Consider the following 23,899-nt stretch of genomic DNA (forward strand, 5'->3'; position numbering starts at 1 on the left):
AGATAAGTACTAAAAAAGTTTTTCAAAACATTGAGTAGCACAAGAATTTTTCACAACATCTTTTACCAAAGAGTTTTACTCTCTGGTAATCGACTACCATAAGATAGTAATCGATTACCAGTAGCCAGCATTGTTTTCAAAACTGATTTACAAAGTTGTAATCGATTACCATGAGCATGTAATCGATTACCAATGTTTTAAAATGTTAGAATTCAAATTTCAAGAGTCATAACTAGTGATAAAACATTTTCAAATATTTTTTAACTTGTGTAATCGATTACACAATACTTGTAATCGATTACCAGTGTTTCTAAACGTTTTGATTTTCAAATTTAAACATGAAGAGTCACATTTGTTGATGTGTAATAGATTACACCTTAATGGTAATCGATTACCAGTGACTGATTTTGAAAAATAAATTACCAAAAGTGACAATTCTTAAAGTGACTTGTTTTTGAAAAGTTTTTCAAAAGTCACAACCTTTAAGTGACTAGTTTTTAAAAGGGTCACAATCTTTTAAAGTGATTAGTTTTAAAGAAATTGCCAAGACTTACAAACTTTAACTTGAGTCATTAAATGACTATAAATATGTAACCATGGCATGAATTTTAATAACTATTTTTTTTACAGAACTTTCTGATTCATTTCTCTTCATCTTTCTAAAAGTTTTTGTTCAATACTTTCTCTTTCATGAAAAGTTCATTGATCAAAAACTTGTGCTACTCTTCTTCTTCATCCACTTCTCCCTTTGCCAAAAGAATAGAAGGACTAACTGCCTGAATTCTTTTGTGTCTCCCTTCTCTCTTTCCAAGAGAATTCAAAGGACTAATCACCTGAGAATTCTTTTGATTCTTCCCTTCCCCTTAAACAAAAGATTTCAAAGGACTAACCGCCTGAGATATCTTTTTCTTCCCCTTACAAAGATTCAAAGGACTAACCGCCTGAGAATTCTTTGTCCTAACACATTGGAGGATACATCCTTTGTGGTACAAGTAGAAGGTACATCTACTTGGGTTGTTGTACTGAGAACAAGAGAGGGTACATCTCTTGTGGATCAGTTCAAGTGGAGGGTACATCCACTTGGTTGTTCAAAGAGAACAAGGGAGGGTACATCCCTTATGGATCTTTGGCTTGTAAAAGATTTTACAAGGTTGAAAGAAATCTCAAGAACCATTGGTTGCTTGGGGACTGGACGTAGGAACGGATTATGGCCGAACCAGTATAAATCTTGTGTTTGTCTTCTTCTTCCCTACACTCTTTACTTTTTCGTTGTGTTCTTTTATTTCCGCTTTACTTTTGTCTAAGTTATTGTTTTTGTTCTTTACTTCCTCATAACTTAGTAGTAAAGCCTAATTGATTCTAGTAATTTTAAGAAGGATAATTTTTTAATTAGTCAAGACACATTAATAATTAATTCAACCCCTTCTTCTTAATTATTTAGAGGCCACTTGATCCAACAAGGAATTGTTGGAGCCATGTGATGCCTTCCATAGTAATGACTGATTGTCATACCAACCCCACTGCATGAACACGACCTGGGTGCTCCGGTCGCCCAATAGCAATACTAAGTATGTCATCACGACCATGGGGAACAAAGGTACCTTGCGTTTTTTGTTCTTGTAAATAGTCTTATACCAAGCACGACATACACAAACAACAAATGAAAAAAAAATTATTTAACAATAAAAAATTTATGAAATTATATGTTGAGCATGAACTCACAATTCTATCAGATATTTCTTATGCCGCCTGAGATGTCATCTGCCCATATCGCTTAGTGCGGGCTAACTTCCATTTCACATGTCTTTCAATGGGAGATGGAGGGTCCTTAATCAATGGTGTATTCTCAGTCAGCATTGTCTCCTGTTGTCTTTTCTTCCTTTTCTCGTCTAATAGATTTTTTTCAAGCAAATCATAACCCCCACAAGACAGTATGTGGGGACCGTCATTGTATTTTTGAATTTCATGTGCCTTTTTCCTAATTTTCTGTGATACCCAATATAATATTTCCATCTAGTTAATTCAAATCATTTGCATATATTTAAATTCAAATTTAAAGTAAAACACACGGACATCTAACCTACCAGTTTGTGGTCTTGCAGCTTGCAGCAAATTCCTCCCAAGTTTGTTGATCTAGACCATATTTTACAGAAAGATTTTATTTATCTTGACCCTCAGTGTCAGCATACACAAATTTAGTGGTCAGTGTCGACTTAAATTGCCTCCATCTACTGGCCACCATGGACATTACCTTCTTCTAGGCATTTGGGGCTTCTGGGATATCAAATTTGGCCTGCAAAACATATTGTAGTGTAACATTTACTACATGTCAACATTAACGAGTGTTTAACAGAAAAAGATTAAATACACCTCCTTGTTAAGTAGACTTACCAAAATGTCATCCCATACTAGGTCCTTTAGAGATTCAGGAACATGTTTTCAATTTTCATGTACAATAGGAATCTTTTCTCGGGCTACAACCCCTAAATAGTTGTGGAACTTCTATTTTTGTAGGCCTGATCCTCTCCCGGTTGCAAGGTCGACGTGAACTACCGGTCTAGGATGATGCAAGGTTCTTAAAGTCAACCTTCTTAGTCGTGTTGATTGTCTACTCTTCCTCGACATCAACTCTGAATGCCAATCTAAATATGAAGGGGACCTTGGCAGTGTTCCCATGACCTTGTGCAAATAAAACAAATTCGTTAATGTACATAAATTACAAATAGCATAAACGTAACAAATTGTAAAAATGCACATAAAAGAAATTGGTTACAAATAACGTGATATGATAAACATTACTTTGACAAAACACAATTACGTGGGAATGTTCTCCCATAGACCTTCATCATGATTATTACAATTTACATGTATGTCATCGACCTCGTTTTCTTCAATTGTAGAAGGCATTTTTGTGGAAAAAGCAGACATCTCACAAATGTCAAGTGTTGAATCATCATTATGGTCACTAATACCAATTGGTCTTCCTTGTAAAACCATTGACAATGTTGAATTACACGGATCTTGGACGTAAAATACCTGTCTGGCTTGTTCTACCATAATGAAAGGTTCGTCCTTGTAACCCACCTTATTAAGGTCTACTAAAGTAAATCCCAATTGATCTCGATGCACACCACTAGTTCCATTAACCCAATTACATTTGAAAACAAGCACCCTGAATTGAATATAATCAAGCTCTTGGGTTTCTTCAATGACTCCAAAGTAAGGCATTGAGGCTTGAATCGGGTTGTTATCTGATGCACTACAAAAGTGTTCAAAATGAGCCTCAACACTCACCCCACTATTCTGCACACTACTTTTATCATCTTGTGACTTTGTATAAAATGAATAATTGTTGATATCATATCCCTTCCAAGTGGGGACATTAAGATTTGGGCCAACAACCAACAGTCTTCATGTTTTGGAAGCACTCTCATCAGTAAAGATTATTTCTTTAAACCAGTTTATGAAAGTTCTATTATGCTTTTGCAATTCTTTGATCATGTTCAATTTTGGGTGAATAGCTGTCAACTATTCTTTGTGAGTACGTACGTAAGGAAGAACCTCTTGTGTAGTATTCAAGATGTACAACTGCACTTGTGAGACATCCTATTGAGTCATTGTTACAACATTGTATCCTCGTGTACCCTTACTTCCCCCTGTCCGATCATGACGACTTTTTGAAAGCCCAACATATTCAAGGCTATCAATGTACTGGGTACAAAACTCAATAGCTCTTCAGCAACATACCTTTCAACAATAGAAGCTTCTGGTCAGTATTGATTCTTGGTGTAACCCTTTAGTACCTTCATGTACCACTCAACTGGATACATCCACCGTAAAAAAATACGACCACATAACCGGATCTCCCCGACGAGATGAACAATTAAATGAACCATTATGTCAAAAAATGATGGAGGAAAATACATCTCCAATTGAAAAAGGACAATGACAACCTCATTCTCCAAATCATCTAATTGTCAAGGGTCAATGACTTTGCTACATATAGCATTAAAAAGAAAGCACAAATGAGTTATGGCAACCCTAACTTTGTCAGGCAGGATACCCCGAATCGCTACAGCCAATAGTTGTGACATTAACACGTGACAATCATGAGACTTCAAGCCAACCAACTTCAGATTATTGAGGGCTACAAGGCTTTTGATATTTGAAGAGTATCCTTGTGGGACATTTACACTCCGTAGACATTGACAAAAACTTTTCTTCTATGTTGTTGACATTGTGTGGCATGCTGGGGGCAGATACGTTCGCCGACCTTGTGATATCGGATGCAACTGCTCTTGTATTTCCATGACAACCAGGTCTTGATGACATTTCAAACCATCATTTGTCTTTCCTTTAATGTTAAGAATGGTATCAATTAAACTATCACAGACATTTTTCTCCACATGCATTACGTCTAGACAGTGACACACATGTAGATCGGACCAGTATGGAAGATCAAAGAATATTGACCTTTTCTTCCATATGTTCGTCTCAGATGATGTCTTCTTTTGGGCCTTCCCAAAGATAGTTATGATGTCCTTCACCAGATCATAAACTTTTTTTCCAGGTAATGGTTGCGGCACACTTTCATTCTCTTGACTTCCATTAAAAGCTTTCTTCAATCGCCAATACGAGTGATAAGGTTTCAGAAATCTTCGGTGCCTACTATATGTTGTCTTCTTTCCATGTTTTAGTTGGATGAAGCTGGTGTTTCTCTCATATATAGGGCATGCATAATGTCCTTTGACACTATATCCACTTAAATTTCCATACGCTGGAAAGTCATTAATAGTACAAAACACCATTGAACGTAACCTGAAGGCCTGCTGTAGATTGGCACCCCACACATCAACCCTGTCTTCCCACAATTTTCTTAAGTCTTCAATCAACGAACTAAGATACGCATTGATATCATTGCCAGGCTACCTTGGACCCGCTATCACCATACAAAGCATAATGTATTTTCGCTTGATGCACAACCAAGGCGGGAGGTTGTAAATCATCAACAAAACAAGCCATGAACTATGGTTTGTGCTTAAGTTACCAAAAGGATTCATTCCGTTTGAAGTAAGACCAAGCCTTAGGTTTCTTGGTTCCTCCCCAAAATATGGATACAAATGATCAATTGTCTTCCATTGCGGAGAATCAGCCGGATGTCAGAGCAATCCATCACTTTTTCTACCATTTGCATGCCATGTAAGGTTTTTTGCATCATTTTCATTAGCAAACAATCGTTTAAACCTTGGTATTATTGGAAGATAGCAACACACCTTAGCTGGAAGAATACTGTTTGTGGTCGCATCATCAATGCATTCATCACCCTTGACTTTGTACCTTAATACCCCATATGTGGGGCACTTGCGCAGTTCTGCAAACTGATTTCTATACAATATGCAATCATTAGTGCATGCATGGATTTTTTTGTACTCCATTCCCACAGGACATAAAATCTTCTTCGCCTCGTAGTGATTCTTCGGCAATGTGTTGTTTTTAGCAAGCATATTCTTCAATAACTCAAGCAATGCAGTGAAACTTTTATCACTCCACCCAAATTTTGCCTTCAAGTTGACCAAACCTAACACCGCTGACAACCTTGTAAAACTTGTGCATCCCTCATACAATGGCTTCCGCAAATCACTTTCTATTTTCTCATACAAAGGTGCATGTGCTTGCTGAAAAGAGTCTTGTCCAAGATTGCGACTCATGTCTGCTAGTAACAAAGGTTGGTCCATGTATCAAATGGATGTCAAATCAGCCTTCTTAAATGGATACCTAGAAGAAGAGGTGTACATACTACAGCCACCAGGTTTTGAAATAGAGAATCATGAACGGAAACAAGTGTGATGTAACTCTTCCAAAATTATATGTGACAAATTCGTCCTTTGTGCCACAGGTTATTTTATTAAAGGTGAGAGAAGTTAACGTTTGTATTTTCATCTTTCATGTACGCATTTATCTGCAAATTACACCTCTAAGAATGTGTTTGGATGAGAGAATTTAAAATTTTGAGGAATTTTAAATTCTAAGAATTTCAAATACTTCAATTGAAATTCTTTTATTTTCAAAATTTTGTGTTTAGATAAAATAAAATAAAATGGTAAGGGTGAAAGAAAATGAGTCGCGAGTTCAAGAATGAGATTTCGAGGAACTGGGGAACTGTTAGTTGGAAGAGATGATGAAGGTTATAAAGGAAACACGAGAATATTTTAGAAAGTTCTTCTATGAGAAGAGAATTTTAATTTCTCACCTTTTAGAATAAAATTAAAATTTCACATTTTTAGTTATTTAAAATTCTGTTTTAAAATTCCAAAAATTTAAATTATTCGTAAAAAACATCCAAACAATAAATTTTAGATTAAAGAAATTTAACTTTTCTAGTAAATTACTTATCTCAGTTAAAATTCTCTATCTAAAATCACTATTGGAAAATCAAAAAAGAGATTATTTATCCAAGAAAGACGACGACTAGGGTGCGAAAGTGAAACTACTTTCGCACCCAACGCTAGTTGCTAGAAAAAAAAAGAGGAAATCGCTGCTGTCCATTTTTAAAATGAGAAAATCAAATGGTGGAGATGTGTTTAGGGCTACCGGTTGTAACAGGAGCCCTCGAGTTTTGTGTCAGCTTTCCCCATTTCGTGATTGAAGCTTAGGAGCCCTCGAGTTTTGTGTGAGCTTTCCCCTTTCGCGATTGAAGCTTACCCTCGCATACCCTAGCAGAGCCCTCTGGTGTAAGCTTCAGCCTCATTGTCTTCATCACCCTCCCTTTTCGCTTTACCTCACCCCAACAGAGGTCGCGATTTAGCGATTGAAGCAGAGGATGAAAGAAAGCCCTGGTTGGTGGAGCTACGGGGGCAGATCCACAACTTTCATTCACTTTTTCCTCCTATGAGGTCAATAACCTCGAGAAGGGTATGCCGTAATCGATTGAAGCTTACTTTAAAAAGGCTGAATCTCTCCTTAGGCTTATGTTTTTGTTTTTATGTTAGTTTTTTTTCTTCATGTGGTTGTTTGTGCCATTGATATGAATGAAGAAACACTAGTTATTCATGTATCTTTTGTGTCCCTTTCCCTTTCTCCCCAGACCTAGAGCGTGTAAAGAAGGATATAAAAGAGAAAATATTGGTTTCCTTTTGTTATATGTATTTTTCAGTTTGTTGTTCCTACCTTATCATGTGATTCTAGATTTCTGTGAAATGAATAGAAGGTTAACTATTGAATCATATTATGAATACTAGATCAATTTTGCTCTGTTTATATATTTTGTGGCATCTGAAATTATCTAGTGTGGAATTTCCAAAAAGCCTTGTTCGAATTATAAGGCGAAGGAGATAACTGGTAGTGGAATATTTGTAGCCAATGGAGAAGATGAAGCATTAGAAGACGGAGTTTACATTTACACATGATGTTCTGTATGCTGCTCATTGCAAAGCTCTGTGAAAGGTTCTGATAGTTCAATTAGTTACTTTATTATGCAATTCTGTTAACTATGTATTGGGTAACCCAGAGAATGACGACAGTGTAGAATTTTCCTAGCTAGCAATTGTTTTGGTCTTTTAGCCTACATTTGAAATTATCAATTAAAGTAGTGTAGTAAAAAATTGAGGCCTAAACAGATCTACACAATGTGTTATAGTTAAAACCATAAAAGACAATATCTGAACAAGCTCGTGACATAAATATTCAAAGACTGCTAAATGTTTTCTCCATGTTTATTATTAAGAATATATAATACTGCTACTACTATATCCTAATCAAGTGGACACTTTTAGGTTACTAAAAGGGTGGAACATATTATTATGTTAATTTCATTGCTAAATCCCATGCTATAATCACCATGTCCTGATTGGCAGACATCCTGTCTTACACATTTACTTATAACGAATATTTGGTTGGTACAATTGACTGGTACCATCCCTCTCCTTTTTTTTAATTATTTTTAAAATTTATGGGGTATAGTATGGTACCTATTGGTATGTTTTGGTGTTTAGGAATAAAGTATAAAGTGACCGACACAAAATGAAAGTGGTGGGAGAATTATAGCTGCTTTATGAGATGCATAAACCTTGATGGCTTTTAGAATCTAATAATTCTATAGATCAGGAATAGATACTAATGACAATTGACAAAGACACCAATAACTAAAGAATTTTAATCAAGAAGGGATATGAATCATAAGGAGGATGGAATAAGACTGGAGTACGTATGTATCAGGTATTTATAGAAGAACTAAGATGATTTTACATATTTGATTGATAATAGATTTACAGTGGATTTCAGCTAACTTTGATTTTTATTGTTCACTGATGAAATGAAGCAAGCAATTTGTGGAATCATCCATATCTCATTTGGTGAGGAGGAGAATGTTTCTCCAAAAAAGCCCACTTCCTTGCTAGAGTTGGCCAAGCAACGTGACCTAAGTGGAACTTTGCAAAGTGAAGACTGTATATTGAAAAAGCAACTCTCTGATGCAAAGTGCAATGAGCTTAGCGGGCATGACATATTTGCTCCGCCACCAGAAATCAAACCCAAGCCAATAACTCCTCGCATACTGGAGTTGAAAGGAAGCATAAACATTGGAGAATGTCAGGTATACACCAGGATTAGTTGCTAACCTGAATTATTTGGGTGAATTTTCATATTTTGATCTCTCACTTGTAAATTTAGAATTTGGATGCTTCAATAATATTTACGGGCTAATAGAGTGCATATAGCATTTTGTTTACCAACTCAAGTTTTGCCCTTCAGCAAAATATGGGGTTTTTATCCCCACCCCCACCTCTTGTGGATGAAGCAAATGTAGTTGGGAGAAGTCAACCTTTGTGTCCATCTTTGAAATTCAGCATAATGGGCCAAAAACTTTATGTTAGCAAAGGCCATTAATTAAGGGAGTGTTGCTAGGTGCACCCAGCATTATTGCTGGTGCACCCAGCATTCTTGAAAAATGCCAAAATTACCCTTACTTAGTTTTCCACTTCCGAATCAGCTTGATCCGTAAGTCTCTTCCGGATCAAGTTAATCCATAAGAGGAAAAAAAATTATAATATACTTTTAAATACAACATATTTATTTATAATATAATTAAATCTATTTTTATTTTATTAAATATAATATATTTATAAATATTGATTTATTATAAATAATTAATTTTTTAATATATTTTTTTAGAATAAATTTGTTTAGAAGATAATATTAAAATACTTACTCAGTCCCATTATAATTATTGTTTAAGGTTATTTTGTACATATTAATAAAAATCAATAAATACATAAAAGATAATATTATAAAGAATTAATCATATCATTATTAATATTATAAAGAATATAAAAAAATAATTAGTATTATATAAAAAATTAAAATACTAACTACTTTACAATACATTTGTTTACATGATCATTAGTATAAGTGAAAAAATTGTAATTATAAGAGAATTTAAAAATATTAGTACGTTATATACGATCTTAGATAACGAGTGATGTCCATTTTTTGGTTAATTATTTTTTTTTTACACCCTTTTCAACTTCTTTATTTCAATTATATTTAAAGTTATAACACGCGTGTATATAGACATAAATGGAATACACAATCAATGAAAATAAATAAAACTAACATTAGTAATGAAAATAAATAAAACCAACAATACTCATGAAATGAGTTCATGTACAATATCTGTCTACACAAGGAATATCAATGTAAAATATGTATATAAACTAAGTCTGATCAGTGCGCCACTTGCGTCTACACCTAACGTATACTAGATGGTCCTGTGAGACACTCCTGGCCAATCTGAGGCATTCTTCGATCACCTCATGTGTCGATGAGCCATGCGTGACCACCCCTAGACTCAGATGGCGCTCCAACCGCTCAGCAATGTCATCACAAACTTCCTGTTACATACAAAACAAACTAATTACACAAATTATTATGCAAATATTGAGGTAAATGATGTAAATTATTAGTATTACTTATCACTGCATGTCTGGGCTCCTCCGTAGATGTCGACGATGCTCCTGGATCCGGCACGCGAGGGATATCCGTCTGCAGGGCCTGAGGGACGACTCGGGGCTGCGGGGCGTGACCATGAGGCAGAGGATTTACTGCGTGGCCTGGTGTCATGAAAGGATGGGAGATGCGGAAGAACCAGTCGATGTAGTCACTGGAACATGCCCCTGGCACCACGCACACCTCACCTACAGGTACAATATGATCCTCGTAGTGCATCCACCTATCGTGTATATCATCATACGAGACCCATGAATCGACAGGAGGAACAGGAATGGTCTGCCTGTAACCAAACTGTCGCACGACCCTCTCCGGTCGGTAATACACAGCAACAGGCCCCCAGCGCAAGAGACCGGAGTAGCATGATCTGACGTGGAAGTCCCGGACCTCCCGATGCTCCCCATACGGGATCCAACAGACATCCGGAATCCGGAGTCGGTCCAGGCGCTCCCTATACGATGGCGTGCGTATGCTCTTCACGGTCTTCTTCGTCGTAGTCCTGATCAGCGGTGGACTCCGCAACTGAGGGAAAGTGCTCGTAAATCCAGCACTACAGATGTAACATTCAAATTATAAACATTAATAATGAAAGTGTAAGAAAATTTAAAGTTGAACATTGTTTAGCCTGAATGAATGAAAAACATATTTGTTACCTGCAGCAGTGTGATGTAACCGCCAAGTTGTCGACTGTGGCTCATGGATGCATCGTTCAACTGGTCGTACATATGAACCAAAGCAGCCACTCCCCAAACGTACCTATCTATCATACTGAGGTCCCGAAGGGCCTCCAAGTAGACAACATGGACATTGGTTGCACTCTTGTTAGCAAACAGAGTGCAACCCAGTAGGTGAAGAAGATATGCACGAGCCGCAGCTGTCCAATGACCTGTCTGGCATCGACGCTGATATATATCACGTACCCATTGCAGACGTACGTACGGTCCGCGACACTGGACTGTCTCAGCCCTAGCAGACTCTGGAGACACCATCAGCAAGTCCACCAGCATCTGAACCGCATCATCCACGTGCAAGGGCTCAAATGCGTGAAAGTCGCCTATAACGGGAAGATGGAGAAGAGAGGAGACGTCGTCCAATGTGATTGTGAGCTCACCCACCGGGAGATGGAAACTAGACGTCTCCCGGTGCCACCGCTCCACAAACGCGGACAAAAGTCCCCGATCGCCGGTGTCTACCGAACACGCGATCAGAGGACTTAGTCTTGTACCAGCGATAAGTCCCTCAATGGCAGTGACAAGCCTGCCTAAACTATGGACCTTCCTCCCATGCAAGGATAACTTCAATTCAGGACGCTCCTGAATTGAAGTATAAAAGGAACGCAAAATTCGTTAAAATTATCATTTAAAGGAAAACTAATAGTATAATTTACAAGTAACTAAAAATAAATAGTATAAATACCTCTCCCGTCCATATGCTGCAAGCAACGTGATCTGCATACGCTGTCAGCACAGATAGGTCGCTCGGACCACCCGAAAATCCCTGAGGCTGATCCTCAGCCGCCTCTGCGCCTGCGTCCGCAGGAATGTCCTCCACAACAGTTGGTGCCTCCATTGGGTCATCCTGAACATCTGGGTCAGCGATGACTAGCTCATCGACGTGATCCGCAGTCACAGCGACTCGCTGCCTTCGTGCGGATGTAGTAGGTCGTCGACACTGTGGAGCATCATCGGATCATCATGATCTCCTCTGCCCACACCTCTGCGAGTGACCTGACCTAAGGCACGACCTAATCCTCTGGTCCTAACCATGATCTGCAAATGAGTACCGCAAAATCCATCACTCATTTCATTTTCTCAAATTTCAAGCATTTGGTTAACTCAATTCAATTACTCTAACTTGCTGAGCTTTATGAATCTGACAAATAATGGTCAACAAATTTGCGTTTTTGGTCAACAACATCTCAAATTTGTGTGGAAAATCAAACTAAGCATAAACAATGGTCAACAGCATCTCAAATGCTTAGTGGTATTGACCTTGATTCAGCAAGGTGTTGTTTTATGATTGACCAAAGCTATTTTTATGATTGATGTGTTTTGTTCTATTAGGAATTAATGCTAAGATAGTGTTTGATGTGTTTTGTTCTATTTTTATGATTGACCAAAGCTAGAATAGAACCCATTAGAGGATTGAGTGAAGAAATAAAATAGCTAACTTGAACAAGTGCAGAAGAAGACTTAAATTCTTACTAAAATGTACAAATTTGGATGACTCTAATAGAAGTAACCCACTACTTTAAACTAATTCAATTGCCATAACATGTTCACTTCATTATGATATCAATGTCAATTCCCTCCCTTGTTGGCTATCACAACTAGGACCATTCCTTGTTATACTGCTTGTGACAATTCCATCTAAGAACAATATATATTAATATATAGAAATAAGAACAGCTAGTAAAAGTTGCAATCATTATAGGATTTGGATTAATTGTTCTCCTAACCCTCATAAAACTTTATCTCTAAATGTTTTCTATATACACTAATTGATTGTCCTTATAGCATTCTATCTAGAAATAATCCACATTGACCAATATGTTTTTGTTGACCAGTTCTATAAAAAGCAAATAATGCTAGTCCTAAATATGTTGTGAATGTTGAAATTGAAGTTAGTAGTGTGACCACCGGATAATGATTCATGAAGGAATGATGTGTGTGGATAAATAAAATAGAATCAAACCAGGATTGATGTGTTTGATGTGTGTGGATAAACAAAAATTAGGAATTAATGCTAAGATAGTGTTTGATGTGTGTGGATAAACGAAATAGAATCAAAATATACCATTTCTCAACACAATATTGTGTTTTGTTATATTTTTATAATTCACCATTGGTTATGTTCCATTTTGTAACTTTTGTTCTAATATGTTTACCAAATGCTACCTAAGAGTATAACACTTACCAAAAGTATATGATTGGATTCCTAGGATTCCTAGGAATCAGCATTTAGGACTGTGGAAGGTGTTGGTGGGGGTGGCATCTTCGTGCCTGTGCTTACTCTAGTTGTGATTTTTATCTTTGTAATAATGAGACTAGTTTTACTAGCAATATTTGGTTTGGAATATTTGGATAATTTCATACAAGCACTACCTATCTCTTGGAATTTTTTAAATGAAGTAATTCATGCTAATTATTCAACGCCAATGGGTATTGATGATGTATTTTTTTTTGTAGGGTGGATCACATCAGTCCGAAAGTAGCATCACATGAGGATCCACTAGGATTTTTCTAACACGTTGTAATTATAGTACCTCTGGTACTCTTTTATTAATATATATATATATATATATATATATATATATATATATATATATATATATATCCTATTTTGCTGATAAAAAAAATGTTAATCAATATATACTATTTGGATAATTCCCTAACTAAAAGAGGATATATCTATATATATAGAAAAGTTTATCTAAATAGACCCATAAATGTAACCACTCATGTGTGTTTTATTTTATTCATCATATAAGGGGGAGCATCCTAACTAATATGTATGTCTACCAAAAAGTTCAACAATATTGAAACAACCAAAAACAAAATAATTCAAGTTCATTTAAACAGTAATTAAAATGAAACTGGTACTTTTACGGATCAAGTGATCCGTAAGTTGTTTTTTAGTATTTACGGATCACCTGATCCGTAAGCCTTTTCCGGATCAAGTTGATCCGGAAGAGGCTTACGGATCAGGTGATCCGTAAATACTAAAAAACAGTTTATGGATCACCTGATCCGTAAGCCTCTTCCGGATACGGATCAGGTGATCGTAAACAGCCCAGCAACTTCCCAGAAGGTTCCCTGTCAACACCCATGGCGGAGACGAAGACGAAGAGGAACTTACCTCGACAATGCCGACGCGAGGACGCAGCAACACCACCGTCAACACCCATAGAAGATGAATGAAGCACGAAGAAGACCAATGAAGGTCACGAAGAAGACGCAGCCAAGCTTTTTCGAGAGGAAGAAGAAGGATTCGAAGAAGGATTCGAAGAAGGATGCGAAGGTCACCAATGAAGGTCACGAAGAAGCAACAATGGCGAGGAAGAAGAGGAATGGTGAGGAAGAGGAAGAAGCAGCAGAAATCGCGAAGAAGAAGAAATGGCAGAAATGAACCGTTTTTTTAAAATTAATTAGCCCAGGGGTACAATTGTCTTTTCCTCTTAATTGCTGGGTGCACCCGCAATAATGCTGGGTGCACCTAGCAGCACTCTAATTAAGGTCATACCAATTGCCAACTCGTATTGGACCTACCACAACTCATATTGGACTCACACATTATGGATTGTAAATTCATAAATCTGGTAAACTTGTTGTCAATAATTTTGTTGTCAATTTAACATAAAATAAATATTAAAAATCATAATTAATATAATAATATGTTAACAATTTAATATAATAGTTTTATATTATTTATGCACTTAAGTTATTTTTGGCCTTTTTTATTTTATTTCCTATTTATTTATTTTAATTTTTGCCAATATTCAAATATATAAATAAATAAAATATTTATTGTTTGAAACATTATTATATCAAGGTACCTGCATTTGAATGAACTTGTTCACATTGGTCAAATTTTAGGCTTCGAATGCATTATTCGGTAAATGAACACTCGTCTGTGAATGGATCCATATAGACTCTTTTACAATTCAATATGGATGATTTGCTTATGTATAAATTACAACGATTAATCATAAAAATAATATACAAAATAACATAAACAATTGTCCTAACATATGTCCATCTTAAGTTTTTTCTTAGCCAAGTGTAATTGTCTATGTATTTTATTGATAATGCAATATAATGTTCTTCTGTAAATAACTTGTTGAACAAAAAGTCTTCTTATTTTTAATTAAATCTAATGACATAAACAAACTAATTATATTTAGTAATATAATTAAATTAAAAATAATTATATTACATAATTCACATTTAAATAAAAATATTTACCTAAAAAATATGTTACGTGAATTAAATAATAAAACAAAAGTAATTTTATTTAATAATAATATTTTCTTTAAAAAAATTTAAAAACAAATTATAAAATTTAATTTAATAAATATGTAATTTTAAAATCAATTAAAAAATCTATTTAATATAATATTTATATTTTATAATATAAATATTATATTGGGAATATTGGGAATTAAATTGCAAGTATTGTAGTGTTGATTGGGAAAATACAGGAGATTGAGGGTGTATTCACGAAAAAAGAATCATGTAACATCGTATTTCTTCTCTAGGATGATGTTACGAAAGAACTTGTTCCATACTATCTTCCGTAAGATCGTACGGAAGAAGTTCTTGCGTAAAGGGCAAATCATGTGGGACAACAAAGAATTCAATGACAACAAACAAAAACAATATCACCCTCAACCATTGTTCGGGAATGATAGAATTGAACAATCTCAACCTTTTTACCAAATTACAATAATTGGTGACCCTAAATTTCAATTGACTGTCATTAAAGAAATACTTAATAAAATTAATTATTCATTTGTTACTAATAGCGTGAAAATCAACACATTGTTACCTCATATTATGTTCACGACCACGATTAGGGTACGTAAGGCAAACTCCTTTGTACCGTGCACAAGTTTGGATACCAGGTACATTGTGGGGCTAATTTGATCTGTACTGTAAAATGTGTCATTAAAATAAATGAAAGGATATGATTTTCCAATGGGTACCAATAATGGAGACCCCTAGATTAGTATTTTAACTGCTTCGGTAAAGCGTATATTATATAATTAATTATAATTCTAATTATTATAAAATTTCAGAAAATTTAAAATTTTGGTTAGATTTATCACATAATTAATTATAATTCCAAGTATTATAAAATTAAAATAAAATAAAATAAAAATTTTAGTTAGATAGTCTTACCTTTTATTATATAATATTTAAAGTATAATTATAATATTATAATCTTAGTAGTATTAAAATAAACTAAAAAACATAGTAAAAAATAATTGATACATGTATCTTATACAATAGACATAAAATTTCAAAGAGCAGTAACTGCTATATTGAAAAAATCTTTAAAAATATTTATTGAAAATATCTTTAAAAAAATATATTGAAAATATCTTTAAAAATATTTATTTAGAAGTTATTTTTGGCTTAAGTGATAAAAATTGATATTTTTATTATTTATGGCTTGCAAGTATGAAAAGGAAAGATTAAAATATCAAGAAGACAATGATAACTGTTAAATATGAGTTATTTTTTTGTCATAAAAATATATTAAAAATAACTTTAGATGTCATCAAAGTCGAGATCCAAGAAAAAAGAGGAGCAAAAAGGGTTATCCCGTCTCAACTCGCATGGACAATTAACAATGATTAATTTGCCAGCAATATGATAGAAATAATTTTCCTACCATATTTTCGTCTTAACTTTTTTCCTTGACCGTACAGTTTATTGATAATATAATATAATTGTTAAACATATATTCTTTGTCTCAATCTCTCTAATTTGTGTTTGTATCGATAAATATAGGGGGCCTTGATTGAGTTATGTTCGTTTGGTTTCGTTTTGATTGAAGAAACCCCTTCTTTCGCTCCACATTTCTTCGCTCTCAACCGTTCGACTCGTTCGATGCCACCGAGTTGACTCAGATCCCTAAGGTACTTTCCCTCTCCACCTTGATTACACCTTCTTGTGTTTGCGTCGTATGATTCAAACGGTGAATTGCATTTCAGGAACTTGCGAACCTCAATTTCATGGAATTAAATCGTTTCTAGGGCACACATTTGTTCATAGCCTATTTTTGTTATTGTTATTTCTCTATTTGTTATTTATTTTTTGTCGTGTGAGAATGTGTGCCTCTCAATTTTGAGTGTTCAATCGCGTGTGCAAAAATCAAGTTGATTATGGTTCTATGCTGCACTTTAATTTCTCAATAGCAACTCACCTTGGTATGATTACAGTTGTTCAATTTTGAGTTTTCAATCGCGTGCGCAAAAATCAAATTGTTTCAATGTTTTGATAAGATTACAGTTGTTTGCATGGATTTTAGGAACGCAATCAGTGGAATATGTAACATTCTAATGTGATCGGAATTTGGTAATGCTATTTTTTGTTTTAACATTAAATCTACACAATTGAGTATGAGCGAGTGAAAAGATTCATTTGGCTTTCTCCGTTTCTTTCTTTTTTTAATTATTAATTTGAGAAAAGAGAATTTATTAGAGAAAGGAAGGAAAGAAGTGATAAGATTGGAGGTAGGGAATTCTTAATATCAAAAGGAGAATAAAAAGACACAGAAAGGAATCTCCCTGAAGCTTGTTTAGTAGTTTCTGTAAGAAAGCTGTGCTATCCTCTTTCAACTATTTTTGTAAGTGTTAGAAAACCTGCTTCAGTATCTGAGTTTTGATTGTTACCTCCAATACTAAGGAATGAAGCTATGTTGCAATTAGACCTGTTTTATGAAGTACCCTCTACAGTCTTTGTTTCCCAACTCTTAAACTTCTGCACTTTCCCTTTTAGGTTCCTTATTCTTCTGTTGAATGGTGGAAATTATGTATTATGAGGACAAGAGTGTTGGTTGGAATTGGAATGAGAATCAGCATGGTGCTCAAGTTTTCTTTTGAAATAAATAAATGTGGACATGTTACTTATATTTAATAGCATCTCTTAGTATGGTGCTTTTACTATAACGTGACACTCTGTTAGGAAACCAGAAATTAGAACAGAAATGAGGGCTTTATTGAATCCAAAAACAAGCTCAATGAACAGATACAATAAAGGAATCAGTCTCTCCCAGAGCAAAAGTTCCTGCCCCTCAGAGTAAACACTTTCTCTGCCTAGCCAAAGGGCCTAACAATCCTTCCTCTTTCATGCAAAAACAAATAACCCCCCATGCTCATGTAACCCATCTCCTCAAATGCTAACAACCTACCACCTCTTCCAATTAACTGACTTAGGACCCTTCTAATTCGTTTCACTCTACACTTTCCAAATTGTGGTCTAGCATACTAAATCTTTTCCTATATCAGAGCTCAAACTAGCGGCTCTATCACACTCAAAATAAAATAAATATAGTATTTTAATAACTTGTTTTTTTTATCTATTCAAATTTTCTATATTAGACGTGCATTTTTTTAAGCTTATAGTTTGTTGTGTGTGTGTGTGTGTCATGTTAGGCTATTTTGTTTTACTTTTAGCTGTGTGGCTGTCCTGTTGTATCGTACTATCATGTGTTTTGGTTCTCTCTCTGTGTTTGCTTAAGTTTGTGTTTATTGTTATCTTTTTACATATTCTTCCATCAATATTGTTTGGTTAAATTAAAGAAATGGAGAAACAAATCATTTCCTTGAACTTCTTTAGTTGACTATAGAAAAGGATATAGATATGGTTTCTATTGTTAAAATCTCATTTAAACAGCATTTTTCTTTCATGTCTTACACTTGAAACTATCCAACCTATAAAAGTTTTAAATAGTTTTGATTTATTTGATTTTTTTTTGCTTAACTGGAGGAAGTTGCAGTACTGAATTCTCTTTTTAAGCTTCTGGTAAGTTTCTCGAAGTTAATCTTTGGTTGTTTTGGGGGATGCATTCATATATCAGGGACATGATTTTAAGCTTTAATCCTTTGATTTGGAGTTTTTTTTATTATTATTCTATTATGTCGCAGCCTCGCTGCCACTGGTAGTCTTTTTAGGGTTTAATAGAATATAATTTCTTCCTCTGCTGTATTTCTCTTGTCTTTTCGTATGACTTTCTTTTCCTAATTAACTCTGTAAAACATTGTCTTTTTCTGTACATTCTGTTAAACTATAGCAAATGATGACATTCTTATATGGCCTTTAAAATTTCTACTTTGTATTCTGTAGCAGTTACTTGGGGTTGCTCTTGGATCTCACAATTGGCCAAACTTAATTTTGCTGTTCAATTTGTTGAGCTGATTATGCAATATATATATTTTTTTAATTTTGGAATAAATATCTTTCCACCATTGGTTGTTACTTATTACTGCTTATAAACAACAATTATCAGTTACGGCATATAGCATTGCTATCACTGTAGCATAGCATTGTGGTTGGGGCCACTGGCTGCTACAAGAAACTGATAGCATTGCATTTTTGTGTCATGCAAATAGCTGCCAGATCAATGGGGATAGTGCTGCTATTCATTGTTTACACCTCTGCCTATCCATTTTCCAGTCAAACCCTTCTATTTGAGCGCAAACCATTTTTGCCTAACCATTTGTTTTCCAGCCAACTCATTCATTTTCTGGCCAAGTTCATCCTTTTGCAGCTTCCTCTACAATGCACAACAGTATTGCTTGCTTTGGAGGTTTTGTCATAAACTTTTTTCATGCATTTTCCTCTATTTATGTAAAATGCAATAGATGAATAGTCCTTCAATGAAAAATAATATAAATCATTTTTTTAATATTTTATCTCATTTATTCACTATTAAATAAAGTATATAAATCCAATAATTAGGATTAGTAACTGATAAAAATGAAGAATGAGTATGCATTAAAGAAAAAGAATTCAGCTTGAGTTAAGCTTTGAATGAAGTGATTTCTTGAAATATTGTTGGAGCTGACATGAAGTTATCTTAGTCCCTCTTAGAATTTGGACTTAGAGCATAACTCAACCTCTCAAAACCGACTTGTAAGGTGAGGATTGCCCAAGCTAAATATGCTCTATTTATTATTTAAGCCATATCTCTAGTTGATGTAGGACTAAGTACCACTCTTGAGGCTGCAATTAAGACCAAAAGAGTGTGCAACTTAGGCGGACTTGGGATGACTACAATTAAGGCGGCTTTGAAACAGTACTTCGCATTATTACTAAGTTTCAAATTTCTATGTAATCACAGTTTTAATGTTAGTAGAAGTGGTTGTAAGTTTGCGCTTATTCCTTGCTTCAATTCCAATGGCTTTACACATTAGCAGAGTTTCTAAATGTTAGGCCCATATTTATCCACAGTTTTTAGGCCAAATGGTTCCGTGACTGTTGACACTTTCTTTCCTTTCCTTTTTTTTTTCATTCTCAGTCTCCTTAGTTTAACTGTTATTGCTTTTTCTGGTTCATCTGAAATATCAGCCTATTTTAAAGTCATTGATTTTGGCTTTATTATTTTTACTGGTTGTAGTAAAATTTTCTGTTGGAATCCTCCGTGCTGAGTGCCTATATAATATGGATCAAGAAGACAACAAGATGGGCACTGTGAATCCTCCTGAAATGTCTTCTAATCCTCTGTCATTAGGAAAAGATGAGACAATGGGCACTGAGAATCCTCTGTCATCAGGAAAAGATGATGTGGTGGGTACCGAGAATCCTCCAGAAGTGTCTTCTAATTCTCTTTCATCTGCAAAAGATGGTATGGTGGATGCTGCAAATCCTACTAAAGTGTCTTCTAATCATACGCCTTCAGTAAAAGACAATATGATGGGCACTGAGAATCATCCATCATCAGGAAAAGATGGTGAGATGTGTGCTGAGAATCCTCCTGAAGTGTCTTCCAATTCACCATCATCAGGAAAAGATAGTTTTATGAGCTCTGTGAATCCCACTGAAGTGTTTTCTAACCCTCCATCATCAGGAAAAGATGATATGATGAGCACTGAGAATATTCCTGAAGTGACTTCTGATCATCCTACTTCTGGAAAAGATGACGGAAAGAAGGAAACTGATCCTCCTGAAGGATCTAGTAAACTAGAGTTGAGTGACAAGAATACTCCACAATCATTGAAGGCAAAATCTAAAATTGTTAAGAAATCTCAAGCTGTTAAACTTAAGGCGAAGAAGAACAATGGTTCTAAACAAATTTGTGGGAAAATAATTCTGAGTTCAAAAGAAGTGGTGTGCAATGCTGAAAGTTGTCACAGTGCAGATGAGAAACAAATTTCAGACAATAGTGAGCTGAAGAAAACTAATGATGAGCCACCTAAGGGGAAGAGTGAGGAGGCTGAAAATAAAATGAAAGAAAGCCAAAATATGAGCACTGGTGACAAAAGTCCTAATGAAGAGTCAGACGGTAACCAGCAGAAGGATACTGATCCTCCTGAAGGATCAAGTAAACCAGAGCTGAGTGACAAGAATACTCCACAATCATTGAAGGCAAAATCTAAAATTGTTAAGAAATCTCAAGCTGTTAAACTTAAGGCCAAGAAAAACAATGGTTCTCCACAATTTCATGGGAAAAAAAAAATTGTGACTTCAAAAAAAGTGGTGGGCAATGCTGAAAGTTGTGATAATGCAGATGAGAAACAAATTTCAGACAGCAGTGAGCTGAAGGAAACTAATGATGAACCACCTAAGGGGAAGAGTGAGGAGGCTGAAAATAAAGTGAAAGAAGGCCAAAATACAAGCATTAGTGAGAAAAGTCCTAAGGAAGAGTCAGACGTTAGCCAGCTGAAGGATACTGATCCTCCTGATGGATCTAGTAAACTAGAGTTGAGTGACAAGAATACTCCACAACCATTGAAGGCAAAATCTATAATTGTTAAGAAATCTCAGGCTGGTAAACTTAAGGCTAAGAAGAACAATGGTTCTCAACAGATTCGTGGGAAAAGAAGAATTAAGACTTCCAAAAAAGTAGACAATGCTGAAAGTTGTCATAATGCCGATGAGAAGCAAATTTTAGACAATAGCCAGTTGAAGGAAACTAATGATGAACTACCTAAGGGGAAGAGTCAGGAGGCTGAAAATAAAGTGAAAGAAAGTCAAAACAGGAGCACTAGTGGCAAAAGTCCTAGGGAGAAGAGCCAGCAGGCTCAAAAGGATAAGACTAGTCAGTTGGATAAGGTTGAACAAAAACAAGAGAGTAAAGAGAAGCATAGGGAGTTAAGCAAGGGTTCTAGCAGTAGAAAAAACAAAGGTAAGAGTAGTGGCATGGAAAGGAGTCAATTAAAAGGCGAGAAGGGTGAAAAAATTGGTGGTTTCATCTTTTTGTGCAATGCAAAGACAAAGCCTGATTGTTTCCGCTATCATGTCATGGGTGTTTCAGCTGGTAAAAAGGATGATGTTTTACAAATCAAACCTGGGCTTAAGCTTTTTCTTTATGATTTTGATCTGAAGCTATTGTATGGCATTTACAAGGCTTCATCTTCTGGCGCCATGAAGCTTGAACCCAAAGCTTTTGGTGGCAAATTTCCTGCTCAGGTTAGTCTCTTTCATTTTCCTGTCTAATTAAATTATCCTGATCCTGTCGTTGATTAATATGCTGATGGCTCATGGCTAACACCTTCAGGTGCGGTTCAAAATTGCTTCTGATTGTTTCCCATTACCCGAGAGCATTTTCAAAAAAGCCATCAAGGATAATTATAATGAAAAGCACAAGTTCAGAACAGAACTTACCGTTAGACAAGTAAGAATTAAATGTAACCTCTGGTGGCCTGTCTGTCTGTTTCTATAATTCTTTATCATGAATGATATTCAAAATATTCTGTTTCAGGTTAGGAAGCTCACTCAACTTTTCCGACCAGTCGGAATTCATTCAGCTGTGCACCCTGTGCATTCCCAACCAAAAGTAATTATTCGGGAAAGGGAGATTCATTCAGCTGTGCACCCTGTCCACTCCCAGCCAAAAGTAATAATTCGAGAAAGGGAATCTTTGGACGGTATTAGGGGATCATGGTCCCATTTGCAGAGGGAAAGCTATAATGTGCGGTTTATTGATAGGGATCAATTTGGCTGGCGAGAGGAAATTGCTAATGATCTGTTTCGAGTGGGAATTCCTCATGATCTGTTTCGAATGGAGGGCTACACACCATCTCATCTCCCAAGAGATAGAAGGAATTTAGCTAATACTTCTCATGTTAATCCTTTATTGGAATTTTATGAGGGAGACTATCAACCCCATCACCTGGACCGTGGCTACCCAAGAAATGCCCCTGCTCATGTAGAAAGTCTTCGAACTGATCCTCTTTATTTGGATGGCAGTAGGGATCCTTATCATGCCTATCGCCGTGGTGTTTCACCTATGGATGCATATTTTGCACCTTTAAGTAGGGAAGAAATTTCTCCAAACTCTTATTTGGTTGGGGGAAGACCTTTTGTTGGGACGGATAACTTGCCAAAGAGAGAGGCTGTTCAAGATAGGTGTTACCCAATATATTCGGCTCCTGATGCTTTGTCTGATCATCATCGAAGGCGGCAATATCATGGAGACAAGTTGGAAGCTTCAGGTGGGCCAGTTTCATCTCGTTACTCTTTTGCTGGCCCTTCATTTCACCGCCAATAACTTAATTTGCATTTTTTGAATTCCTTGACTTGTGTTCCTTAGTATCTTTCAAATTCTGGTGACTGAAAAAAAAACTGTGAGAAATCCTACATACTTGAGCCCTTCTGGATTTGGAAAATCATTTCTGCCTGGTGAGATTTCAATATGGTCAATATGATGATTGGTAGCTCTGGAACTTTAGATGAGAAGGCTAGTTTGATATCAATTGATGAATACTGGTTTGAATATGCGGTTGTGGTTAGTTACTGTATGCTGCTTTAATGGATAGGAAGATAGACAACCATCGTTTCAGTTAGTGCAAACAACTCGTGTTGTTGTATTTTGTAGGCTGGTAATTTGGGAAAACCATACATGAACAAATAAATCCCTTACAAACTCATGCATGCAATTGGATAACTCCTGGTTTTACTGTAACTGTCTTACCTTGTAGACTGAAGGGCTTGTTACTGCTCCACATTTTTTTTCATTTTTTATTTGTCTATAACTTAGTTAACTGTGAACTAAATTGGGCCCCTCAGATGATTGTGATAAAATCTTTACTTTATTCAGCTGATGTTTAACCTTTTTAATAAATCTTTGCCAGTTTTTCATATGGATCGTGCTCTGAACCAGGGCTTTTTACCAAATAGAGATAAAATTTTATCTAATTTTTCAATCAGGGGTATATTTTAAAAAATTA

The 23,899-nt window shown here is 35.5% G+C and overlaps 2 protein-coding genes across 3 annotated transcripts; one reads left to right on the top strand and one right to left on the bottom strand.

Moving 5' to 3' along the window:
- Positions 1-9,710: 9,710 nt before the first annotated feature.
- On the bottom strand, positions 9,711-11,797 carry LOC121174717 (protein MAIN-LIKE 1-like). Its single transcript, XM_041014634.1, has 5 exons — positions 11,786-11,797; positions 11,419-11,673; positions 10,656-11,315; positions 9,973-10,524; positions 9,711-9,887 (listed from the first exon to the last, which is right to left on the bottom strand). The coding sequence occupies exons 1-5, from the start codon at positions 11,795-11,797 to the stop codon at positions 9,711-9,713; spliced, it is 1,656 nt and encodes a 551-aa protein (XP_040870568.1).
- A 4,684-nt stretch (positions 11,798-16,481) lies between these two features.
- LOC100779568 (otolith matrix protein OMM-64) lies at positions 16,482-23,634 on the top strand. Of its 2 annotated transcripts, XM_014774642.3 has the most exons (5): positions 16,488-16,645; positions 18,498-18,533; positions 20,128-22,139; positions 22,228-22,344; positions 22,432-23,634. In XM_014774642.3, exons 3-5 carry the CDS (start codon positions 20,172-20,174, stop codon positions 23,218-23,220), a joined length of 2,874 nt encoding a protein of 957 aa, XP_014630128.1. In that variant the 5' UTR covers positions 16,488-16,645; positions 18,498-18,533; positions 20,128-20,171; the 3' UTR covers positions 23,221-23,634. The 2 variants fall into 2 exon arrangements, with proteins under 2 accessions (XP_003523899.1, XP_014630128.1); XM_003523851.5 differs by lacking the exon at positions 18,498-18,533 and having other exon boundaries at positions 16,482-16,645.
- Positions 23,635-23,899: the final 265 nt, after the last annotated feature.

This window comes from Glycine max, chromosome 4, assembly GCF_000004515.6.
Source record: "Glycine max cultivar Williams 82 chromosome 4, Glycine_max_v4.0, whole genome shotgun sequence".
NCBI lineage: Eukaryota > Viridiplantae > Streptophyta > Magnoliopsida > Fabales > Fabaceae > Glycine > Glycine max.